General features: G+C 41.3%; 1 protein-coding gene across 2 annotated transcripts; it reads right to left on the reverse strand.

Moving 5' to 3' along the window:
- Window positions 1-2,052: 2,052 nt before the first annotated feature.
- Window positions 2,053-14,075, reverse strand: LOC134673990 (granzyme B-like). Of its 2 annotated transcripts, XR_010099540.1 has the most exons (7): window positions 13,966-14,075; window positions 10,537-10,690; window positions 9,512-9,609; window positions 8,185-8,434; window positions 6,506-6,660; window positions 2,358-2,627; window positions 2,053-2,208 (listed from the first exon to the last, which is right to left on the reverse strand). XR_010099540.1 is itself a non-coding variant. In XM_063532045.1 (6 exons), exons 2-6 carry the CDS (start codon window positions 10,675-10,677, stop codon window positions 2,444-2,446), a joined length of 828 nt encoding a protein of 275 aa, XP_063388115.1. In that variant the 5' UTR covers window positions 10,678-10,690; window positions 13,966-14,075; the 3' UTR covers window positions 2,357-2,443. The 2 variants fall into 2 exon arrangements, 1 of the variants encoding a protein (XP_063388115.1); XM_063532045.1 differs by lacking the exon at window positions 2,053-2,208 and having other exon boundaries at window positions 2,357-2,627.
- Window positions 14,076-15,581: the final 1,506 nt, after the last annotated feature.

Consider the following 15,581-nt stretch of genomic DNA (forward strand, 5'->3'; position numbering starts at 1 on the left):
CTTTTGGGTCTCTGATGAGTCTAAGGCTTAGATTCATCAGAGACCCAAAAGTGTTATTCAGGTTTTTTTGCTGAGAAGGACAGATAGAGGTATAAGTATAGGTATGTGGTTTCCCTGTTTCTCCTAGCAGCAAGATATCAGAATCCGTCAGCCTAGCGGAATCATCGACGCATATCTCAGGAAGGGGACTAAAATGGTACTAGTTCAGCGGTGTCACTCACGAATTCGAGCAAATCGTGCAGTCTAAATGCAACTAGTTGTGCGAACTCATCAACCAATAGCGTTGTAGCGGTGTCACACCGCTGTACTGGCCCCATTCTTATTGCCCGTATTGCTCTGGTTTCCCTAGGATAGCAGTTGCCGTCAATAGCGGTCGTCTACATACAAATACTACGACATCCATATTTAGCCGTATTATTTAGTATGGAGACGGCCGCTATATGACGGCACTGCTATCCTAGAAAAACCGATCTTAAGGCCAGTCCTGTGATATACGTCGATGAGCGGAATATAATAAGCCCTTAACCTTTTGACCACCAACAGACGCGCGCGGCTATAACCCAATATCAACCTTCGTGCATTCCGACAATAGAAATAGATTCCGACATAGAAAAACGATGCGCCGGAAGCTTCGGCCCGGACACGGCCCGGTCTAACTTGAGTCATCTTTAAACCTCCGTCTCTTGTCTCTTGCACACGGCGCAGCTAGGCTAGTTATAACTAGCGCATTATTGATGTGTGTAGTCCATCCATCGTCCATTCCGTAGCGGTGCGCGGCAACTAAGTACTACTGCTAGACACCAAAATTGGTGTGGGCCGCATGTACTTAGTAGCGACGCGACGAAATCGCGGAGCGAACCACGCCTGGCACCGTAAACAATATTTAATAGAAACGAGAGTTTTAATTTAAAATTTTATATTTTTATTATTAGGGGTACGGAACCGTAAAATATTAGCAGTTGTTTTTAGCACGCTTCCTTTTCCTGTCTGCTGAGTAAATATATAATTTCCTGTTAGAAGACAATTAAAGAATTCCTCGAATACGTCCCCTACGAGAACCGGACCAAATAGAGAATGTAGCTGGTTCCTTTTGACACTGTTGTACGAAGTGTACATACCATAGTAACATTAGAATAGAATACGTACCCTATAGTAGAGTGTAGTGTAGTTACCTATAGTCGTGGGTGCGAAACTCCTCCCTTCGGGCAAACTCGGCTCCGTTCGGCTCAGCATTGCTCCGAGCAATTATTAGGGTTTTTAACAATTACAAAAAACGGTCAAGTGCGAGTTTTGCTTAACTCGCGCACCGAGGATTCCGTACAAACTTTCAATTATCTCATGTAACTATGTATATGTACCTACACAAAACACTTTTGACTAGAAGAATACTAAGCATACAGCAGCCAGCATATGTACAGCGCCATCTATCGGCAACTTAATGTTCACGACACCGGTACCCGATTTCAACAATAATTGTAATCTCTTAGAAATTTAAAGTATAATAAACATTCGCAAAGGTGCAAAACTTCATACAACGTATTTTGAATTTAGCTGGATTATATTTTGTTTGTAGACTCCATATAATCGATGACTCAGACGAGCAATAATATAATTAATAATAATTAATAGCTGCGTAGTATGTCACTCAATCATCAGCAATCGTGGGGCAAGTACGTCTGTGGGCCATTTTATTTAAAGTTGTCCCCTACACTTTTTTTTAATTTGTGAAATTTTATGTTATTTCTACTCAGAATCACGATCAATATTAATGTAAAGTATGTGCATTGTGCACGAATTGTATGATTTGAAAGTCAAAACAGGTTTTTTAAACTAGTTGTTATTTAAAATAAAACTTCTTACATCGCAAGAATAATATTATATGCATGTATAGGTACCTACTCGTATTCGGAAAATTATATACTAACCCTATGCATATTATTTAACAATATGTAAAATGTCAATATTAACTTATGTATAATAGTTAATATAAAAATTAATATTATAACGGCCGACAACCAGTCGACAACAAACTGTGGAAGCGGAGCGTGAAACTCGCGACCTAGACGCGTAAGCGCCATGAATTTCATGGCGCTTACGACATTTTAGTCGCATGGTATAGGTTGCGATTGCGACAATTTCAGCTTCTCTATAGTAGGTAATAACTCAATGTAAGCAACTAATTTTACTGTGGAATGATTAATATTATGGCTCCTCTACACGATGGGCCAGCGCCGGCCACTCCAAGGGACGCATTTATCCGTTAGAGGGAGAAAGGGATATTGCTATCTCATTCTACCGCATGGCTGCGTCCCTTGGAGTGGCCGGCGCTGGCCCATCGTGTAGAGGAGCCATTATACAGTGCTTAAATCGGCAATGTAACCGATATATGTACTTATTCTATTAATATAAAGGTGATGTGTCCAGATCCGGCAAAAGTGCTGAATTAACCCTCGTATCCGGTCTTACCACAGTACCGCCTAAACAATTTTAACTGCGTGTCCTCTATCCAGGAGTAAAAAAAGGGTACGCTAGTGTACACGGTGACCCCGTGGGACTCCATCCGCCAGGACACCAGCCCCGCCAGCCGCTGGTCTCGTGGCCGCGCCAGCGGACCACCAGAGTCACCGCTGGAACAACACAAGACATTCATTCAAAAGGTTACAGTAAAATGGGGAGCCAATGGGTAATATTCCTTCAACAGTATTTATATTATGATCTTCCTCGCGTTGTCCCATGGTTTCATCGATCTAGGAACTCAAAACAAAAACTTGTTTTAACTTTGGACGCATAGATTGAAGAATCCAGGGCCCCTATTCGACAAGCGACGTTTGACGTATCGTGTTGATCTCCCGTTGATGTGGGAAAAATCATAAGTTCTCGAATACGTACAATGTCAAAATTCGACATTAACAATCCACAGTTAGGGTGACAAGCAAACCAAACCGAACCACCCTTAGTTTAGAGTTGAGTTTTGGTTGTACCAAATGATATTATCCACCGTTGATGGAATCAACACTTAGTATGGAATAAAATCATCTGTTGATTTGACGTGGATGCGAAATCTGACAGTTGCACATGTCGAATTTGGCCCCAGCAACATATAAACTATAGTTCGTTTTTTTTAGCATTAGAAAGAACTTGAAAGAAGGTACCCTAGTAGCATTTTCGTTGGGGCCCACGGTGCCAACGGTAGGGAAAACGTTGGGATGAGGTTCGTTCCGTAGCCAACGTTAATTTAGTATTGGCCCACCATCGCATTAACCAACATTCGCTGTGGCACAGATGCCCAACAATGGGCCTTTGTGTATTTTGGTACCGTTGGCTAAACAACGATAATATCCGTTGGCCCAATGATGACATATATCGCATTTACCAACATTGGCAGTGGCAGTGATGCCCAACAATGGGCCTTTGTGTATTTTGCTACCGTTCGCTAAACAACGATAACATTCGTTGGCCCAATGGTGCCGAATACCGCATTTACCAACATTGGCTGTGGTACGGATGCCCAACAATGGGCCTTTCTGTATTTTGGTAACGTTGGCTAGTCAAAGATATTATCCGATGGCCCAATGATGACAAATGTCGCATTTACCAACATTGGCTGTGGCACTGATGCCCAACAATGGGCCTTTGTTTATTTTGGTAACGTTGGCTAATCGACGATATCATCCGATGGCCCAATGACGACAAATATCGCATTTACCAACATTGGCTGTAGCATTGATGCCCAACAATGGGCCTTTGTGTATTTTGGTAACGTTGGCTAATCAACGCTATCATCCGATGGCCCAATGATGACAAAAATCGCATTTACCAACATTGGCTGTGGCACTGATGCCCAACAATGGACCTTTGTTTATTTTGGTAACGTTGGCTAATCAACGATATCATCCGATGGCCCAATGACGACAAATATCGCATTTACCAACATTGGCTGTAGCATTGATGCCCAACAACGGGCCTTTGTTTATTTTGGTAACGTTGGCTAATCAAAGATATCATCCGATGGCCCAATGACGACAAATATCGCATTTACCAACATTGACTGTAGCATTGATGGCCAACAATGGGCCTTTGTGTATTTTGGTAACGTTGGCTAATCAACGATATCATCCGATGGCCCAATGATGACAAATATCGTATTTACCAACATTGGCTGTGGCACTGATGCCCAACAATGGACCTTTGTTTATTTTAGTAACGTTGGCTAATCAACGATATCATCCGATGGCCCAATGACGACAAATATTGCATTTACCAACATTGGCTGTAGCATTGATGCCCAACAATGGGCCTTTGTGTATTTTGGTAACGTTGGCTAATCAACGATATCATCCGATGGCCCAATGATGACAAATATCGCATTTACCAACATTGGCTGTGGCACTGATGCCCAACAATGGGCCTTTGTTTATTTTGGTAACGTTGGCTAATCAACGATATCATACGATGGCCCAATGACGACAAATATCGCATTTACCAACATTGGCTGTAGCATTGAGGCCCAAAAATGGGCCTTTGTGTATTTTGCTCCCGTTCGCTAAACAACGATAACATTCGTTGGCCCAATGGTGACGAATACCGCATTTACCAACATTGGCTGTGGCACGGATGTCCAACAATGGGCCTTTGTGTATTTTGGTAACGTTGGCTAGTCAAAGATATCATCCGATGGCCCAATGATGACAAATATCGTATTTACCAACATTGGCTGTGGCACTGACGCCTAACAATGGGCCTTTGTGTATTTTGGTACCGGTGGCTAAACAACGATAACATTCGTTGGCCCAGTGAGCACAAATATCGCATTTACCAACATTGGCTGTGGTACTGATGCCCAACAATACCAGTTGAGTTTGCTTGTGGCGTCACTAGATGGCGTTACTGTCTCCAAACATCGAAGTTATAGTTATTTTCTCGATTATTCCGGATATAATCATAATATTTTTTTAAAGTAACTTATAAATCTAATAGCTATAACTATAAAATTTATACATAAACTTAAAAAATTTTATTTTACCAACATTTTCTCAATTTAAATCTCAAAAAACATAAATCTCGCTTACGAAGTTTCAAAGTGCGGTTAGTATATATACAAATTAGAGTGTATAGTAAGTGTACTTGCTTCAGCAGTACATATACTAAAATTGGAACGTACAGAGAAGATTAACAGCAACTGCTGCCTAGGGCCTTCATGTGGATACAACCAATGCCTACCGTAGTTTAATTGTAATATTTATCAGCAAAGGCCCAACGTCGTATTACACAACCACTTACCGAACGTAGGGTAACTGTAGGACTCGTAAACAAAAGCCCATTACATAATTAGACTGTAGGCACACTATAAATTACACAACTATTTACCTACGGTAGTATTGTAAGAATCCTACACAAGGCACAACGTTAAAGTTACAATGTTGGCCCTTTGTGGGACAAGCTGTGTTGGGCCTTCAACCTGGTACACGACTACCTACCGACCTACCTGACTTGCCGATGGGTAATTGTTGAATTTGCAAACAGAAGCACAACGAAAAAATTGCCCTTTTTTATTTTTTTGCAGTTGGCCCTACAGCAAGCCATACGGCCAAATGTAACAATTAACCAACCATCAAACAAATGAGTATAGGCCCAACCACGGCCCAACCAAAACCACCACCGTTGAATAATTGTATGATTTATTTAAATAGGCCCAACGAAAAAATTACTCTAATGGCCCTCTGTTGGGAATCTTCGGGAGGGCCTTTGTCGAGGGCCCTCCAGCAAATCGTACGGCCAAATATAACGGTTGCCCAACTAATACGTAAACAAAGGCCCAACAAAATCCCTACGAGAAAATGCTATTAGGGTAAGCGATGTTGACATGTCTTTTAATTAAAACGCTTTTTAAAAATCAGTAACTATTACTTATGAAAGTAGAGGAATATAAATGATTGTATTAGATTCATAATTGTTAAAACATATTTGCCATAACATATTTTTAAAATGTCTTTTTCAATTAAAAGACACAGCAAGATTGTTTACCTTATTTCTAATGCTAAAAAAAACGAACTATAGTTTGATGTATTCAAAAGGTACTTATAAGATAATCACTTGAATTTCGACAACCCTAAATAGCAGACTTTTTTGATCACGTATGCCGCCGAGGGGAGGTGGCTATTGAGCGACTTGTGGTCCAGGGAAAGGTTGAGAGTACCAGGCCACGAGGAAAATCGCTTATAAGGTGGACTGACCAGATAAAAGCGGCAGTAAATGGTTCATCATCACTACTACCCGGAGAAGAGTGGCGACGTGTTGTGAAGCTTGCCACGAACACCTGAAGTGATGACCACGACCACTCTGTCAAGAGCGATACCGACGAAGAAGAAAAAATAGCCGAAAGGGTTAGTGCCATATATTAGAAAGGTATAATGGCATTCGACCCTGAACCGCTGTCAAACTTCGGTTTTGTAGGAAGTTTCCTTTCTTCTATACGGCAGTACTATTATTTATTATGTGCTATTACCTAAAAGCGTACTCAGATGAGTTGACCTCCGCATTCTTGGCACCGCAAATGATTCCCGGCGCATTCTCAGGCTCGTCTATGTACTGGTAGCATAAGTCTTGGCTGAGGAGCGTCTGGTCCAGGCTTTTCAGGTACTCACTGCCAGGGGAATCCCACTAGGATTAAAAATAATGTTTAAAAAAAAGACTTCACCAAAACAGGTTGAAACTCCATTAAGGCCCACTTGCACCGTCCCTCTAACCCGGAGTTAACCGGTTAAACCGTTAACCCAGTGTCAAATTGTACTGGTAACCATGGTAACTCCAGGTTTAACCGGTTAACCCCGGGTTAGTGGAATGGTGTAAGTGGCGCTAAGCCGACCACTGACTAATAATCGGCCTGTCAGTTAGAACAAAAAAAATACAGTTCCGAACAACTGACCGGCTGACATCGTCCGGCGGATTGTTAGTCAGTGGTCGGCTTTAAAATTATTTAGGGTGATTTAAGGAGTTCTCTCGATTCCTCATGGATCTCATCATCAGAACTAGATTATGGCAAAAATTAGACCAATTTAGTCAATTTAGACTTTCAATGCAAAAACATTTTTTCAAATAGTTTGAAAGATGGAGTTCTGAGCTGTTCTGAGGTAACAAAGATTAAAAAAAAAACCGGGCAAGTGCGAGTCGGACTCGCGCACGAAGGGTTCCGTACCATAATGCAAAAAAAAAAAACAAAAAAAAAGCAAAAAAAAAAACGGTCACCCATCCAAGTACTGACCACTCCCGACGTTGCTTAACTTTGGTCAAAAATCACGTTTGTTGTATGGAAGCCCCATTTAAATCTTTATTTTATTCTGTTTTTAGTATTTGTTGTTATAGCGGCAACAGAAATACATCATCTGTGAAAATTTCAACTGTCTAGCTATCACGGTTCGTGAGATACAGCCTGGTGACAGACGGACGGACGGACGGACAGCGAAGTCTTATAATAGGGTCCCGTTTTACCCTTTGGGTACGGAACCCTAAAACGTACGTACCCAAATGGGGCTCCCATACAACAAACGTGATTTTTGACCAAAGTTAAGCAACGTCGGGAGGGGTCAGTACTTGGATGGGTGACCGTTTTTTTTTGCTTTTTTTTTGCATTATGGTACGGAACCCTTCGTGCGCGAGTCCGACTCGCACTTGCCCGGTTTTCTAAGTTACAGGCACATTATAGGTACCTATTCGCCCTTAGAATCCTTAGAATATTATCAATTTATCAAAAGTGCCTGATATCACAAATATTGCAAATACTCCCGAAAGTGCTGCCATGATTAAGTCTAGATGTCAAAATAGTTGAGGGAAATACCGGTTGTGGCCTGTAACACGAGCAAATAATTAAAACATAGATTGTACTTCTCAAACGGTGACACTTTTGTTCAACAACTTTTAAATATTATGAAGTATTTAGACTCGCCATTTTTCATACAAAATAAATATTAGCTTTAATGGACGCCATCGCCACGCCATATCATTGTGATGACGTTGCTTGTCACGCCTTAAAGATAACAAAATTCGCAATACATTGCGTCTTAGAATAAACTTTAAAGTGTATTAAAAATCAAACCATAAGTTGAACAAAATGTTGGTCAGTATGAGGAGTACAGCCTACAGCTTAATTTTTTGCTCATATTACAGGCCACACCCGGTCAATCTTACCCCAAATCTGCCCCAGCCAGCCACCGCCAACCCCCCTTCTTGCCCCATATGCCGTCCCATCTCCCCAGTCATCAGCATCACCTTCTTAACAGTGTGAGAGAACTGCACTGGATTAGCAAGGAACATAATTCCTATGTCGAAATAAACGTCGTCAGGATCGTAGTTTTCGTGAGTCATGTAATCTAACATGTCTCGACGCATGGTCGCTCGTCGGTGGAGGCGGTGGCCCATGTAGATGACGTATTTGATTCTGGAAGGTGAAGAAATGATCGCTTCCATAGAACACGGTGCTTTTTTAGGGTACCGTACCCAAAGGGTAAAAACGGAATCCTATTACTAAGATTACTGTCAGCCTGTCCGTCTGTCCGTTTGGCTGGTTTTAGTGTCAGCGGACCGTGCGCGCGGATCGCTCCGCACCGCCAAATTGTATGAGAAAGCTGTCCGCGCGGATCCGTCAGCTTTAAGGCTTGGCCAAACACAGAGCGCGACGCAGCGCCGCGTCCGCGCCGCGTGATGCCGACGCGATGCCTGGTCAAACAGGGCGCGCGCCGATCGCGCCGGCCTCACGCTCTCAACACGCCCTCATCGCGCGCGTGAACGCGGCGCGGCCGCGCGGGAACGCGGCGCACCGCTCGCTGCCTATCGTCCGATCCGACTGATGTGACCTTGCGCGATGCGGCGGGCCGCCGCGTCCGCGCGGCGCAGCGCTGCGCACGCGCCGCGTGGACGCAAGGAACGGCGCGGCGCGGGGCGCGACAGAAGCGGGGCGTGATACCGGCGGGACGCAGTCTGTTTGACGTCGGTAACCTGTTAGCATGTGCCGCGGTCGCGCGGCGTGGACGCGGCGCGGACGCGGCGCTGCGTCGCGCTCTGTGTGTGGCCAAGCCTTTACTCTGTAGCGCTCCCTGAAGTTAATACATATTGATCCTGTGCGGAGCGATCCGCACTTTGTCTGTCTGTCACCACAGGCTGTCGTATCCCATGAACTGTGATAGACAGTTGAAGTTTTCACAGATGATGTATTTCTGTTGCCGCTATGACAACAAATATTAAAAAGTACGGAACCCTCGGTGGGTGAGTCCGACTCGCACTTGTCCGGGTTTGCTGGTTGTGTTCTAAATGGCATATTTAATGGCTCCTCTACACGATGGACCAGCGCCGGCCACTCCACGGGACGCATTTATGCGTTCGAGGGAGCAAGTGATATTGCTATCTCATTCTACCGCATGGCTGCGTCCCTTGGAGTCGCCGGCGCTGGCCCATCGTGTAGAGGAGCCATAAAGTTATAACATCACTGATGGCAATGGAGAATAATATAAACACTTACTTCTCGACATCCTTCTTTCTGTTGGTGACATCGTCAAGGCAATGCGCTGCTGTCAAAATGGTCTGGGAGCTTATAAGCGACCCCCCGCACGCCGCTATCTGGGTCAAACACAATTGCAGGTTATGGGGCGTTCCATTAATGTGCCACTTACCTAGTGCTATAGTTCTTTGATACTTGAAAGTTCTAGCCGTTTTTCTAGACAAACGAAACTCACTAATTACTAGAGATGCCCCGAATAGTGAATTTGGCCGAATACCGAATATTCGGCCACTCTCTTGGCCGAATACCGAATATTCGGCATGACATATATGAGAACATTTTGAGTCTCAATTATTATGAAAATTGTTCGCCAGCAAAGCACAAAGATTGCGAAGATATATTTAAATTTTTATATTGAATAGAATTAATGAATGCAGTTAGAGTCAATCAAATCCATCAGACCCATGATAAAAATAAAATATTTTGCAATCAAGAAATGCTCAAAAACGCGCCTTTGTATTTAACTACATACTTTCCAAGAATACATTTTAAATATGAAATACTTATACCTAGTTTTTTTTTTTGGAGGTATTTTTGACATTGACCATCAGTTTTGTAAGTAACGACACAGAAGAAATAATAGTACTAGGTACAGAAGACTCACTCTCTAAAAAAACGCGTCTGTTACGATCGGACAGATATGGCCGCTAGGTAGCGACAGCGCCACGCGCGGCTTATGGCAAACCCCAAAATTGGGGTCGAGCGGATGTACTTTCAGCTACCATCAGTTTGGCATTGACATAACGTGAACTTAATTTACTTTCTATGCATCTCGCTCGTACTGACATATGAGTGCGAAAGAGATATATTGAAAGTAAATTACGTTCACGATAGCGTGTATGTCAATGCCAAACTGATGGTAGCCGTACTGTAGCCAAGCGACGAAATCGCGGAGTGAGACACGCCTGACGATTGGTTAGCAAATAGGAATGTTCGTTAATGGCACACAGTTTAGTAAAAATGTCCAGATGCGATATCGAACCTACCGAGTCGCGCCCCCTATGAGCCAGCAGGTAGGCTATGAAGGGCCACTCCCTCATGATGGCTTCATGCCCTCCCACTATGAAGCCTGTCATCTCGCTGGCAACTGTCGAGATGGACAGCGATAGGAGAAGGTATGCCAACATGTTTTTCTGAATTCTGAAAAAAAAATATATTTGGAAGCTTTGAGTATTTAGTAACTGGAGACGCCATAGCTGTCGTTTTCTGTACAAAACAGTCTGCCGATTTTTGCGGGGGAGGGGCACGTCAAACGTATGGCTATATTTGATTTGTAAGTAACGTACAAATAGCCATGTCAGATAAACGTTAGTCCATACAAAAGTTTGCACAATTGTGCAAGGTTTTCGGCAGAGGGGTAAGCTCTTAAAGGCGACTCCAGTTATTAAATGCTCTAAGGTGACAAGATTCTACTGGCCCTGAAATAATGTCGCTTAAAGCAGCATACATATGGCAGTAATGTGCGTACAAACCAGGGCTCGGAAACCGTTCTCATTTGTCAAACCGGTTTCGTTCATTCGCCCGGGAACGGGAACGTGTAATGGATTTCGTTTTCGTTTGCGATTACCGGTTAAAGAACTGTTCTTTTGAGATAACGCCATTTACATTTCCATTTACATTCTCAATTCGTTTTCGAGGAACGAAATTAACCGGTTAAATTGAAAATATCGAAGCGAGATAGAACAAGTAAGTACCTATTGGCCTATTGCTATCTCTTTCACGTATGATAACGAGTTTAACCGAGAGTCTTCGCGAAAGCCAAATGTTAACCGGTATTATATCGTTCCCTGCGAACCCTAAAGTTCCGTTCCCTCTTCTTACCGGTTAGGAGAGAGAACGTAATTTGTTAGTTCGCGTTCCATCAATTAACCGGTTTTTTAATGAACGAAATAATGTAACGATTTTGGAAGGATATTAACAGGTATTTCAATACCGGTTCCGAGCCCTGGTACAAACAGCAACACTCCTAACTGTACATCGGTGGACCTTATTACATAAGGCATAAGGTCCACCGATGTAGAGTTAACAGTGTGGGTGATGGTACGTCAGGATTATTATAGTTAAATATAAATATCTGGGAGACCGAGCTTTGCTCGGAAAACAAACAAAAACTCGAAAATGCGAATTTTCCCAGAGATGAGACCTAGCTAGATCGATTTTTCGGCCTCAAAAACCCCCCATATAGCAGATTTTCGTAATCGTTAGAGCCGTTTCCGAGAAGCCCGAAATATACAGGGTGATTCAGGAGACGTGAGCAGGACTAAGACTGCGCCTTTTGTAAATTATAAGCAACTGTTTCGTATCAGTATTAGTGAGATTAACGTTAATTTTCTACTCGTGTTGAAAAAATAATTAATAAATTTATTTACGACCTGCATGGTCACCCTAAAATTAGAATACTAAACTACTGATATTCTGTGTCATATTGAATGTTATCACTGTCATCACGGTCTGGTTACTTTTGAAAACTCGTATCTCACTCAAGTTTGACAGTTTATTTCTTCGTAATCAAATGCTGTCATTATGGCTAGAGAGGTTTTATGGTTATTAATTTGGTCTTGTAGGGTAACCATGATTGTAGAGAATTAAATTTGCCCTCACCAAAAAGTTAAAAAATAGGAAAAATTGTGGTTGTTTCACCTAAATACGACGGTGATCGGTCAATTATCAGTTACTGAGTGTGCAGGATTAGTCCTGCTCACGTCTCATGAATCACCCTGTATATATAAATAAATAAATATACAAAAATTTCTTGTTTAATGATACCATCAAAAACATAAATGTAAAAAAGGAGAGCCAAGTTCAATACAAAAATTATGCTCGGCTATGGGGTTCGCCGCAAAAAGAATGGAGATCTAAATGAGTGCCAAGTTCTATGCAAAATCCAAATATGTATTTATAGGAACAAAATAACATTATAAACAAGTATTAAACTCTATTTCTTTGCTTTATTGGATACCTATAACAATTGCTGTTATTTAAAAAAAATGCGAGATCTTAAAGCAGGTTAGATTTGACTTGGCCAGTTTTCATTACATCAATCATTTTATAAAGTTATTCAACATATATATTTTGTAATTCTGATAAAAACTGGCCAAGCCAAATCTAACCTACTTTAAGATCTCACATTTTTTTTAAATAACAGCAATGGTTATAGGTATCCAATAAAGCAAAGAAATAGAGTTTAATACTTGTTTATAATGTTATTTTGTTCCTATAAATACATATTTGGATTTTGCATAGAACTTGGCACTCATTTAGATCTCCATTCTTTTTGCGGCGAACCCCATAGCCAAGCATAATTTTTGTATTGAACTTGGCTCTCCTTTTTTACATTTATGTTTTTGATGGGATATCAATACTTTTTGTAAAAAAAACTAGGCAGGTATTGAGATTTAATGTTTTTTCTTGTGTTTCCGCTGCATGTTTTTTACTTCTGTTCTTTGTATTAATTATGTGGTGCCGCGCGCCGCCAACGACACACCGTTGGCCGGTTGTTTAGCGCGTATTACAGGTTTTTTGTATGGGGACCCCCCTTATTTTTTAACTTTTTTTATATTTAGATTTTTTCCTACGCTTACATACAATTACCGAGCTGGATTCCAAATTTCATCCTTCTAGGTCATCTGGAAGTAGGTTAGGTTTAGGTACTATATGTCAGTCACAATAAAAAAGAAACTTGTATGGGGACCCCCCCTATTTATTAACTTTTTTTTGTTTTTAGATTTTTTCCTACGCTTACACACAATAACCGAGCTGGATTCCAAATTTCATCCTTCTAGGTCATCTGGAAGTAGGTTAGGTTTAGGTACTTATATGTCAGTCACAATAAAAAATGGTTTTTTTGTATGGGGACCCCCCCTATTTTATAACTTTTTTATTTTTAGATTTTTTCCTACGCTTTCACACAATAACTGAGCTGGATTCCAAATTTCATCCTTCTAGGTCATCTGGAAGTAGGTTAGGTTTAGGTACTTATATGTCAGTCACAATAAAAAATGGTTTTTTTGTATGGGGACCCCCCCTATTTTATAACTTTTTTTAATTTTTAGATTTTTTCCTACGCTTTCACACAATAACTGAGCTGGATTCCAAATTTCATCCTTCTAGGTCATCTGGAAGTAGGTTAGGTTTAGGTACTATAGGTATGTCAGTCAGTCTTAAAATTTACGACTTTTTGACCTTCATATCTTTATAACCGTTTGAGCTAGCTTCATGAAATTTGGGCTTCTAGATGTCCTTATGGATATAATTAAACACACGTAGTTTTATGTGTTTACGTTAAAGATGTTTTGAGTTATAGAAGGGTCAAAAGTGGCACCAAGTGGTTCGTGTAATATTACACTTGGCGCTGGCTAGCCAGTTCCTTTGCTTGAACTTGGCTTGACACGCTGCCGCGTGTCTAGATACACTACCTGAGAAGAAAATAATAAAAAACTGCAACTAAAGTTCTTGCCAAACGAACCGAGTAAATATTTAGACTGATTTCAATTACTCCAACACCTACATCCAATGATTATGTCACAGATACTATGAACCACTTAACCCCAATAATTAATTCTGGTTAATGGTGATTGAAACGGAATTCATTTGATTGGATTTAATTTGCATTAGATGATAATGTGGGACTAATAATCAATAGTAACGGGTACCTATTTCAAAATTATGTCAGTTTCTTATGTTGTTTTCGAGGTTCGACCGTGTGTAGCTCAATTATAATTAAAAGTAACGCAAACTTATATATACCTCATTAGAAAAAAGGTAAACAATCTTGATGTGTCTTTTAATTGAAAAACACATTTTAAAAATAAGTTACGGCAAATATGTAACAATTATGAATTTAATACGATCATTTGTGTTCTTCTGCTTTCATAAGTAATAGTTTTTGGTTTTTAAAAAGCATTTTTCAATTAAAAGACATGTCAAGATCGCTTACCTTCTTGCAAGTTCTTTCTAATGCTAAAAAAACCGGGCAAGTGCGAGTCGGACTCGCGCACGAAGGGTTCCGTACCATAATGCAAAAAAAAAAAACAAAAATAACGGTCACCCATCCAAGTACTGACCCCTCCCGACGTTGCTTAACTTTGGTCAAAAATCACGTTTGTTGTATGGGAGCCCCATTTAAATCTTTATTTTATTCTGTTTTTAGTATTTGTTGTTATAGCGGCAACAGAAATACATCATCTGTGAAAATTTCAACTGTCTAGCTATCACGGTTCGTGAGATACAGCCTGGTGACAGACGGACGGACGGACGGACGGACGGACGGACGGACGGACGGACGGACGGACGGACAGCGAAGTCTTAGTAATAGGGTCCCGTTTTACCCTTTGGGTACGGAACCCTAAAAAACGAACTTAGCGTACCCAGCATTTTTAAAAGGGTGGGGCTGAAGTATGGTTACGTGCCTTAATTGTTCCTAAAAATTTTTAGCTTCTCGTCAGACCACAGACCAGGGTGGGGCAAGTTGCCCCACTTGCCCCACCGTGCGTACGCCTATGAAACTTAGCGAGCTTATAATATCCTAGTGATCCTTAATAATATCCACTACACTATATCCATACTAATATTATAAATGCGAAAGTGTGTCTGTCTGTCTGTTACCTCTTAAACCGCTGAATGGATTTAGTTTAAATTTGGCATAGAGATAGTTTAAGTCCCGAGGAAGGACATAGGTTTTTATGTCAGAAGTCATCCCTAAAGAGGGTGAAAAGGGGGGTGGAAATGAGAAAATTAATGAAGTGCCTGTTAATTGGTGTAAACAAAAGCATATTATGCTCGAATTGCTATTAGATTTTATCCTGGCGCTGTACTTACTCTAGCTGCTGGTACCTACTAATTCCACGCAGACGAAGTCGCGGGCAAAAGCTAGTAATATTATAAAGACGAAAGTGTGTCAGTCTGTCTGTTACCTCTTCACGATTAAACTGCTGAACCGATTTGGTCGAAATTTGGTATAGTTTGGTAGAGTCCCGGGGAAGGACATAGGCTAGTTTTTATGTCGGAAATCATCCCTGAAGAGAGTGCAAAG

Source organism: Cydia fagiglandana, chromosome 19, assembly GCF_963556715.1.
Source record: "Cydia fagiglandana chromosome 19, ilCydFagi1.1, whole genome shotgun sequence".
In the NCBI taxonomy this organism is placed as follows: domain Eukaryota; kingdom Metazoa; phylum Arthropoda; class Insecta; order Lepidoptera; family Tortricidae; genus Cydia; species Cydia fagiglandana.

Excerpts from the sequence above, each read along its gene's own strand:
- LOC134673990 (XM_063532045.1), bottom strand. The coding sequence starts at position 10,677 with ATGTTGGCATACCTTCTCCTATCGCTGTCCATCTCGACAGTTGCCAGC. Across the intron at positions 6,661-8,184 it reads CTGGCTGGGGCAGATTTGGG|TGGGATTCCCCTGGCAGTGA; the intron begins GTAAGATTGACC and ends TTTTAATCCTAG. Across the intron at positions 2,628-6,505 it reads TCATCTGAGTACGCTTTTAG|CGGTGACTCTGGTGGTCCGC; the intron begins GTAATAGCACAT and ends GTGTTGTTCCAG.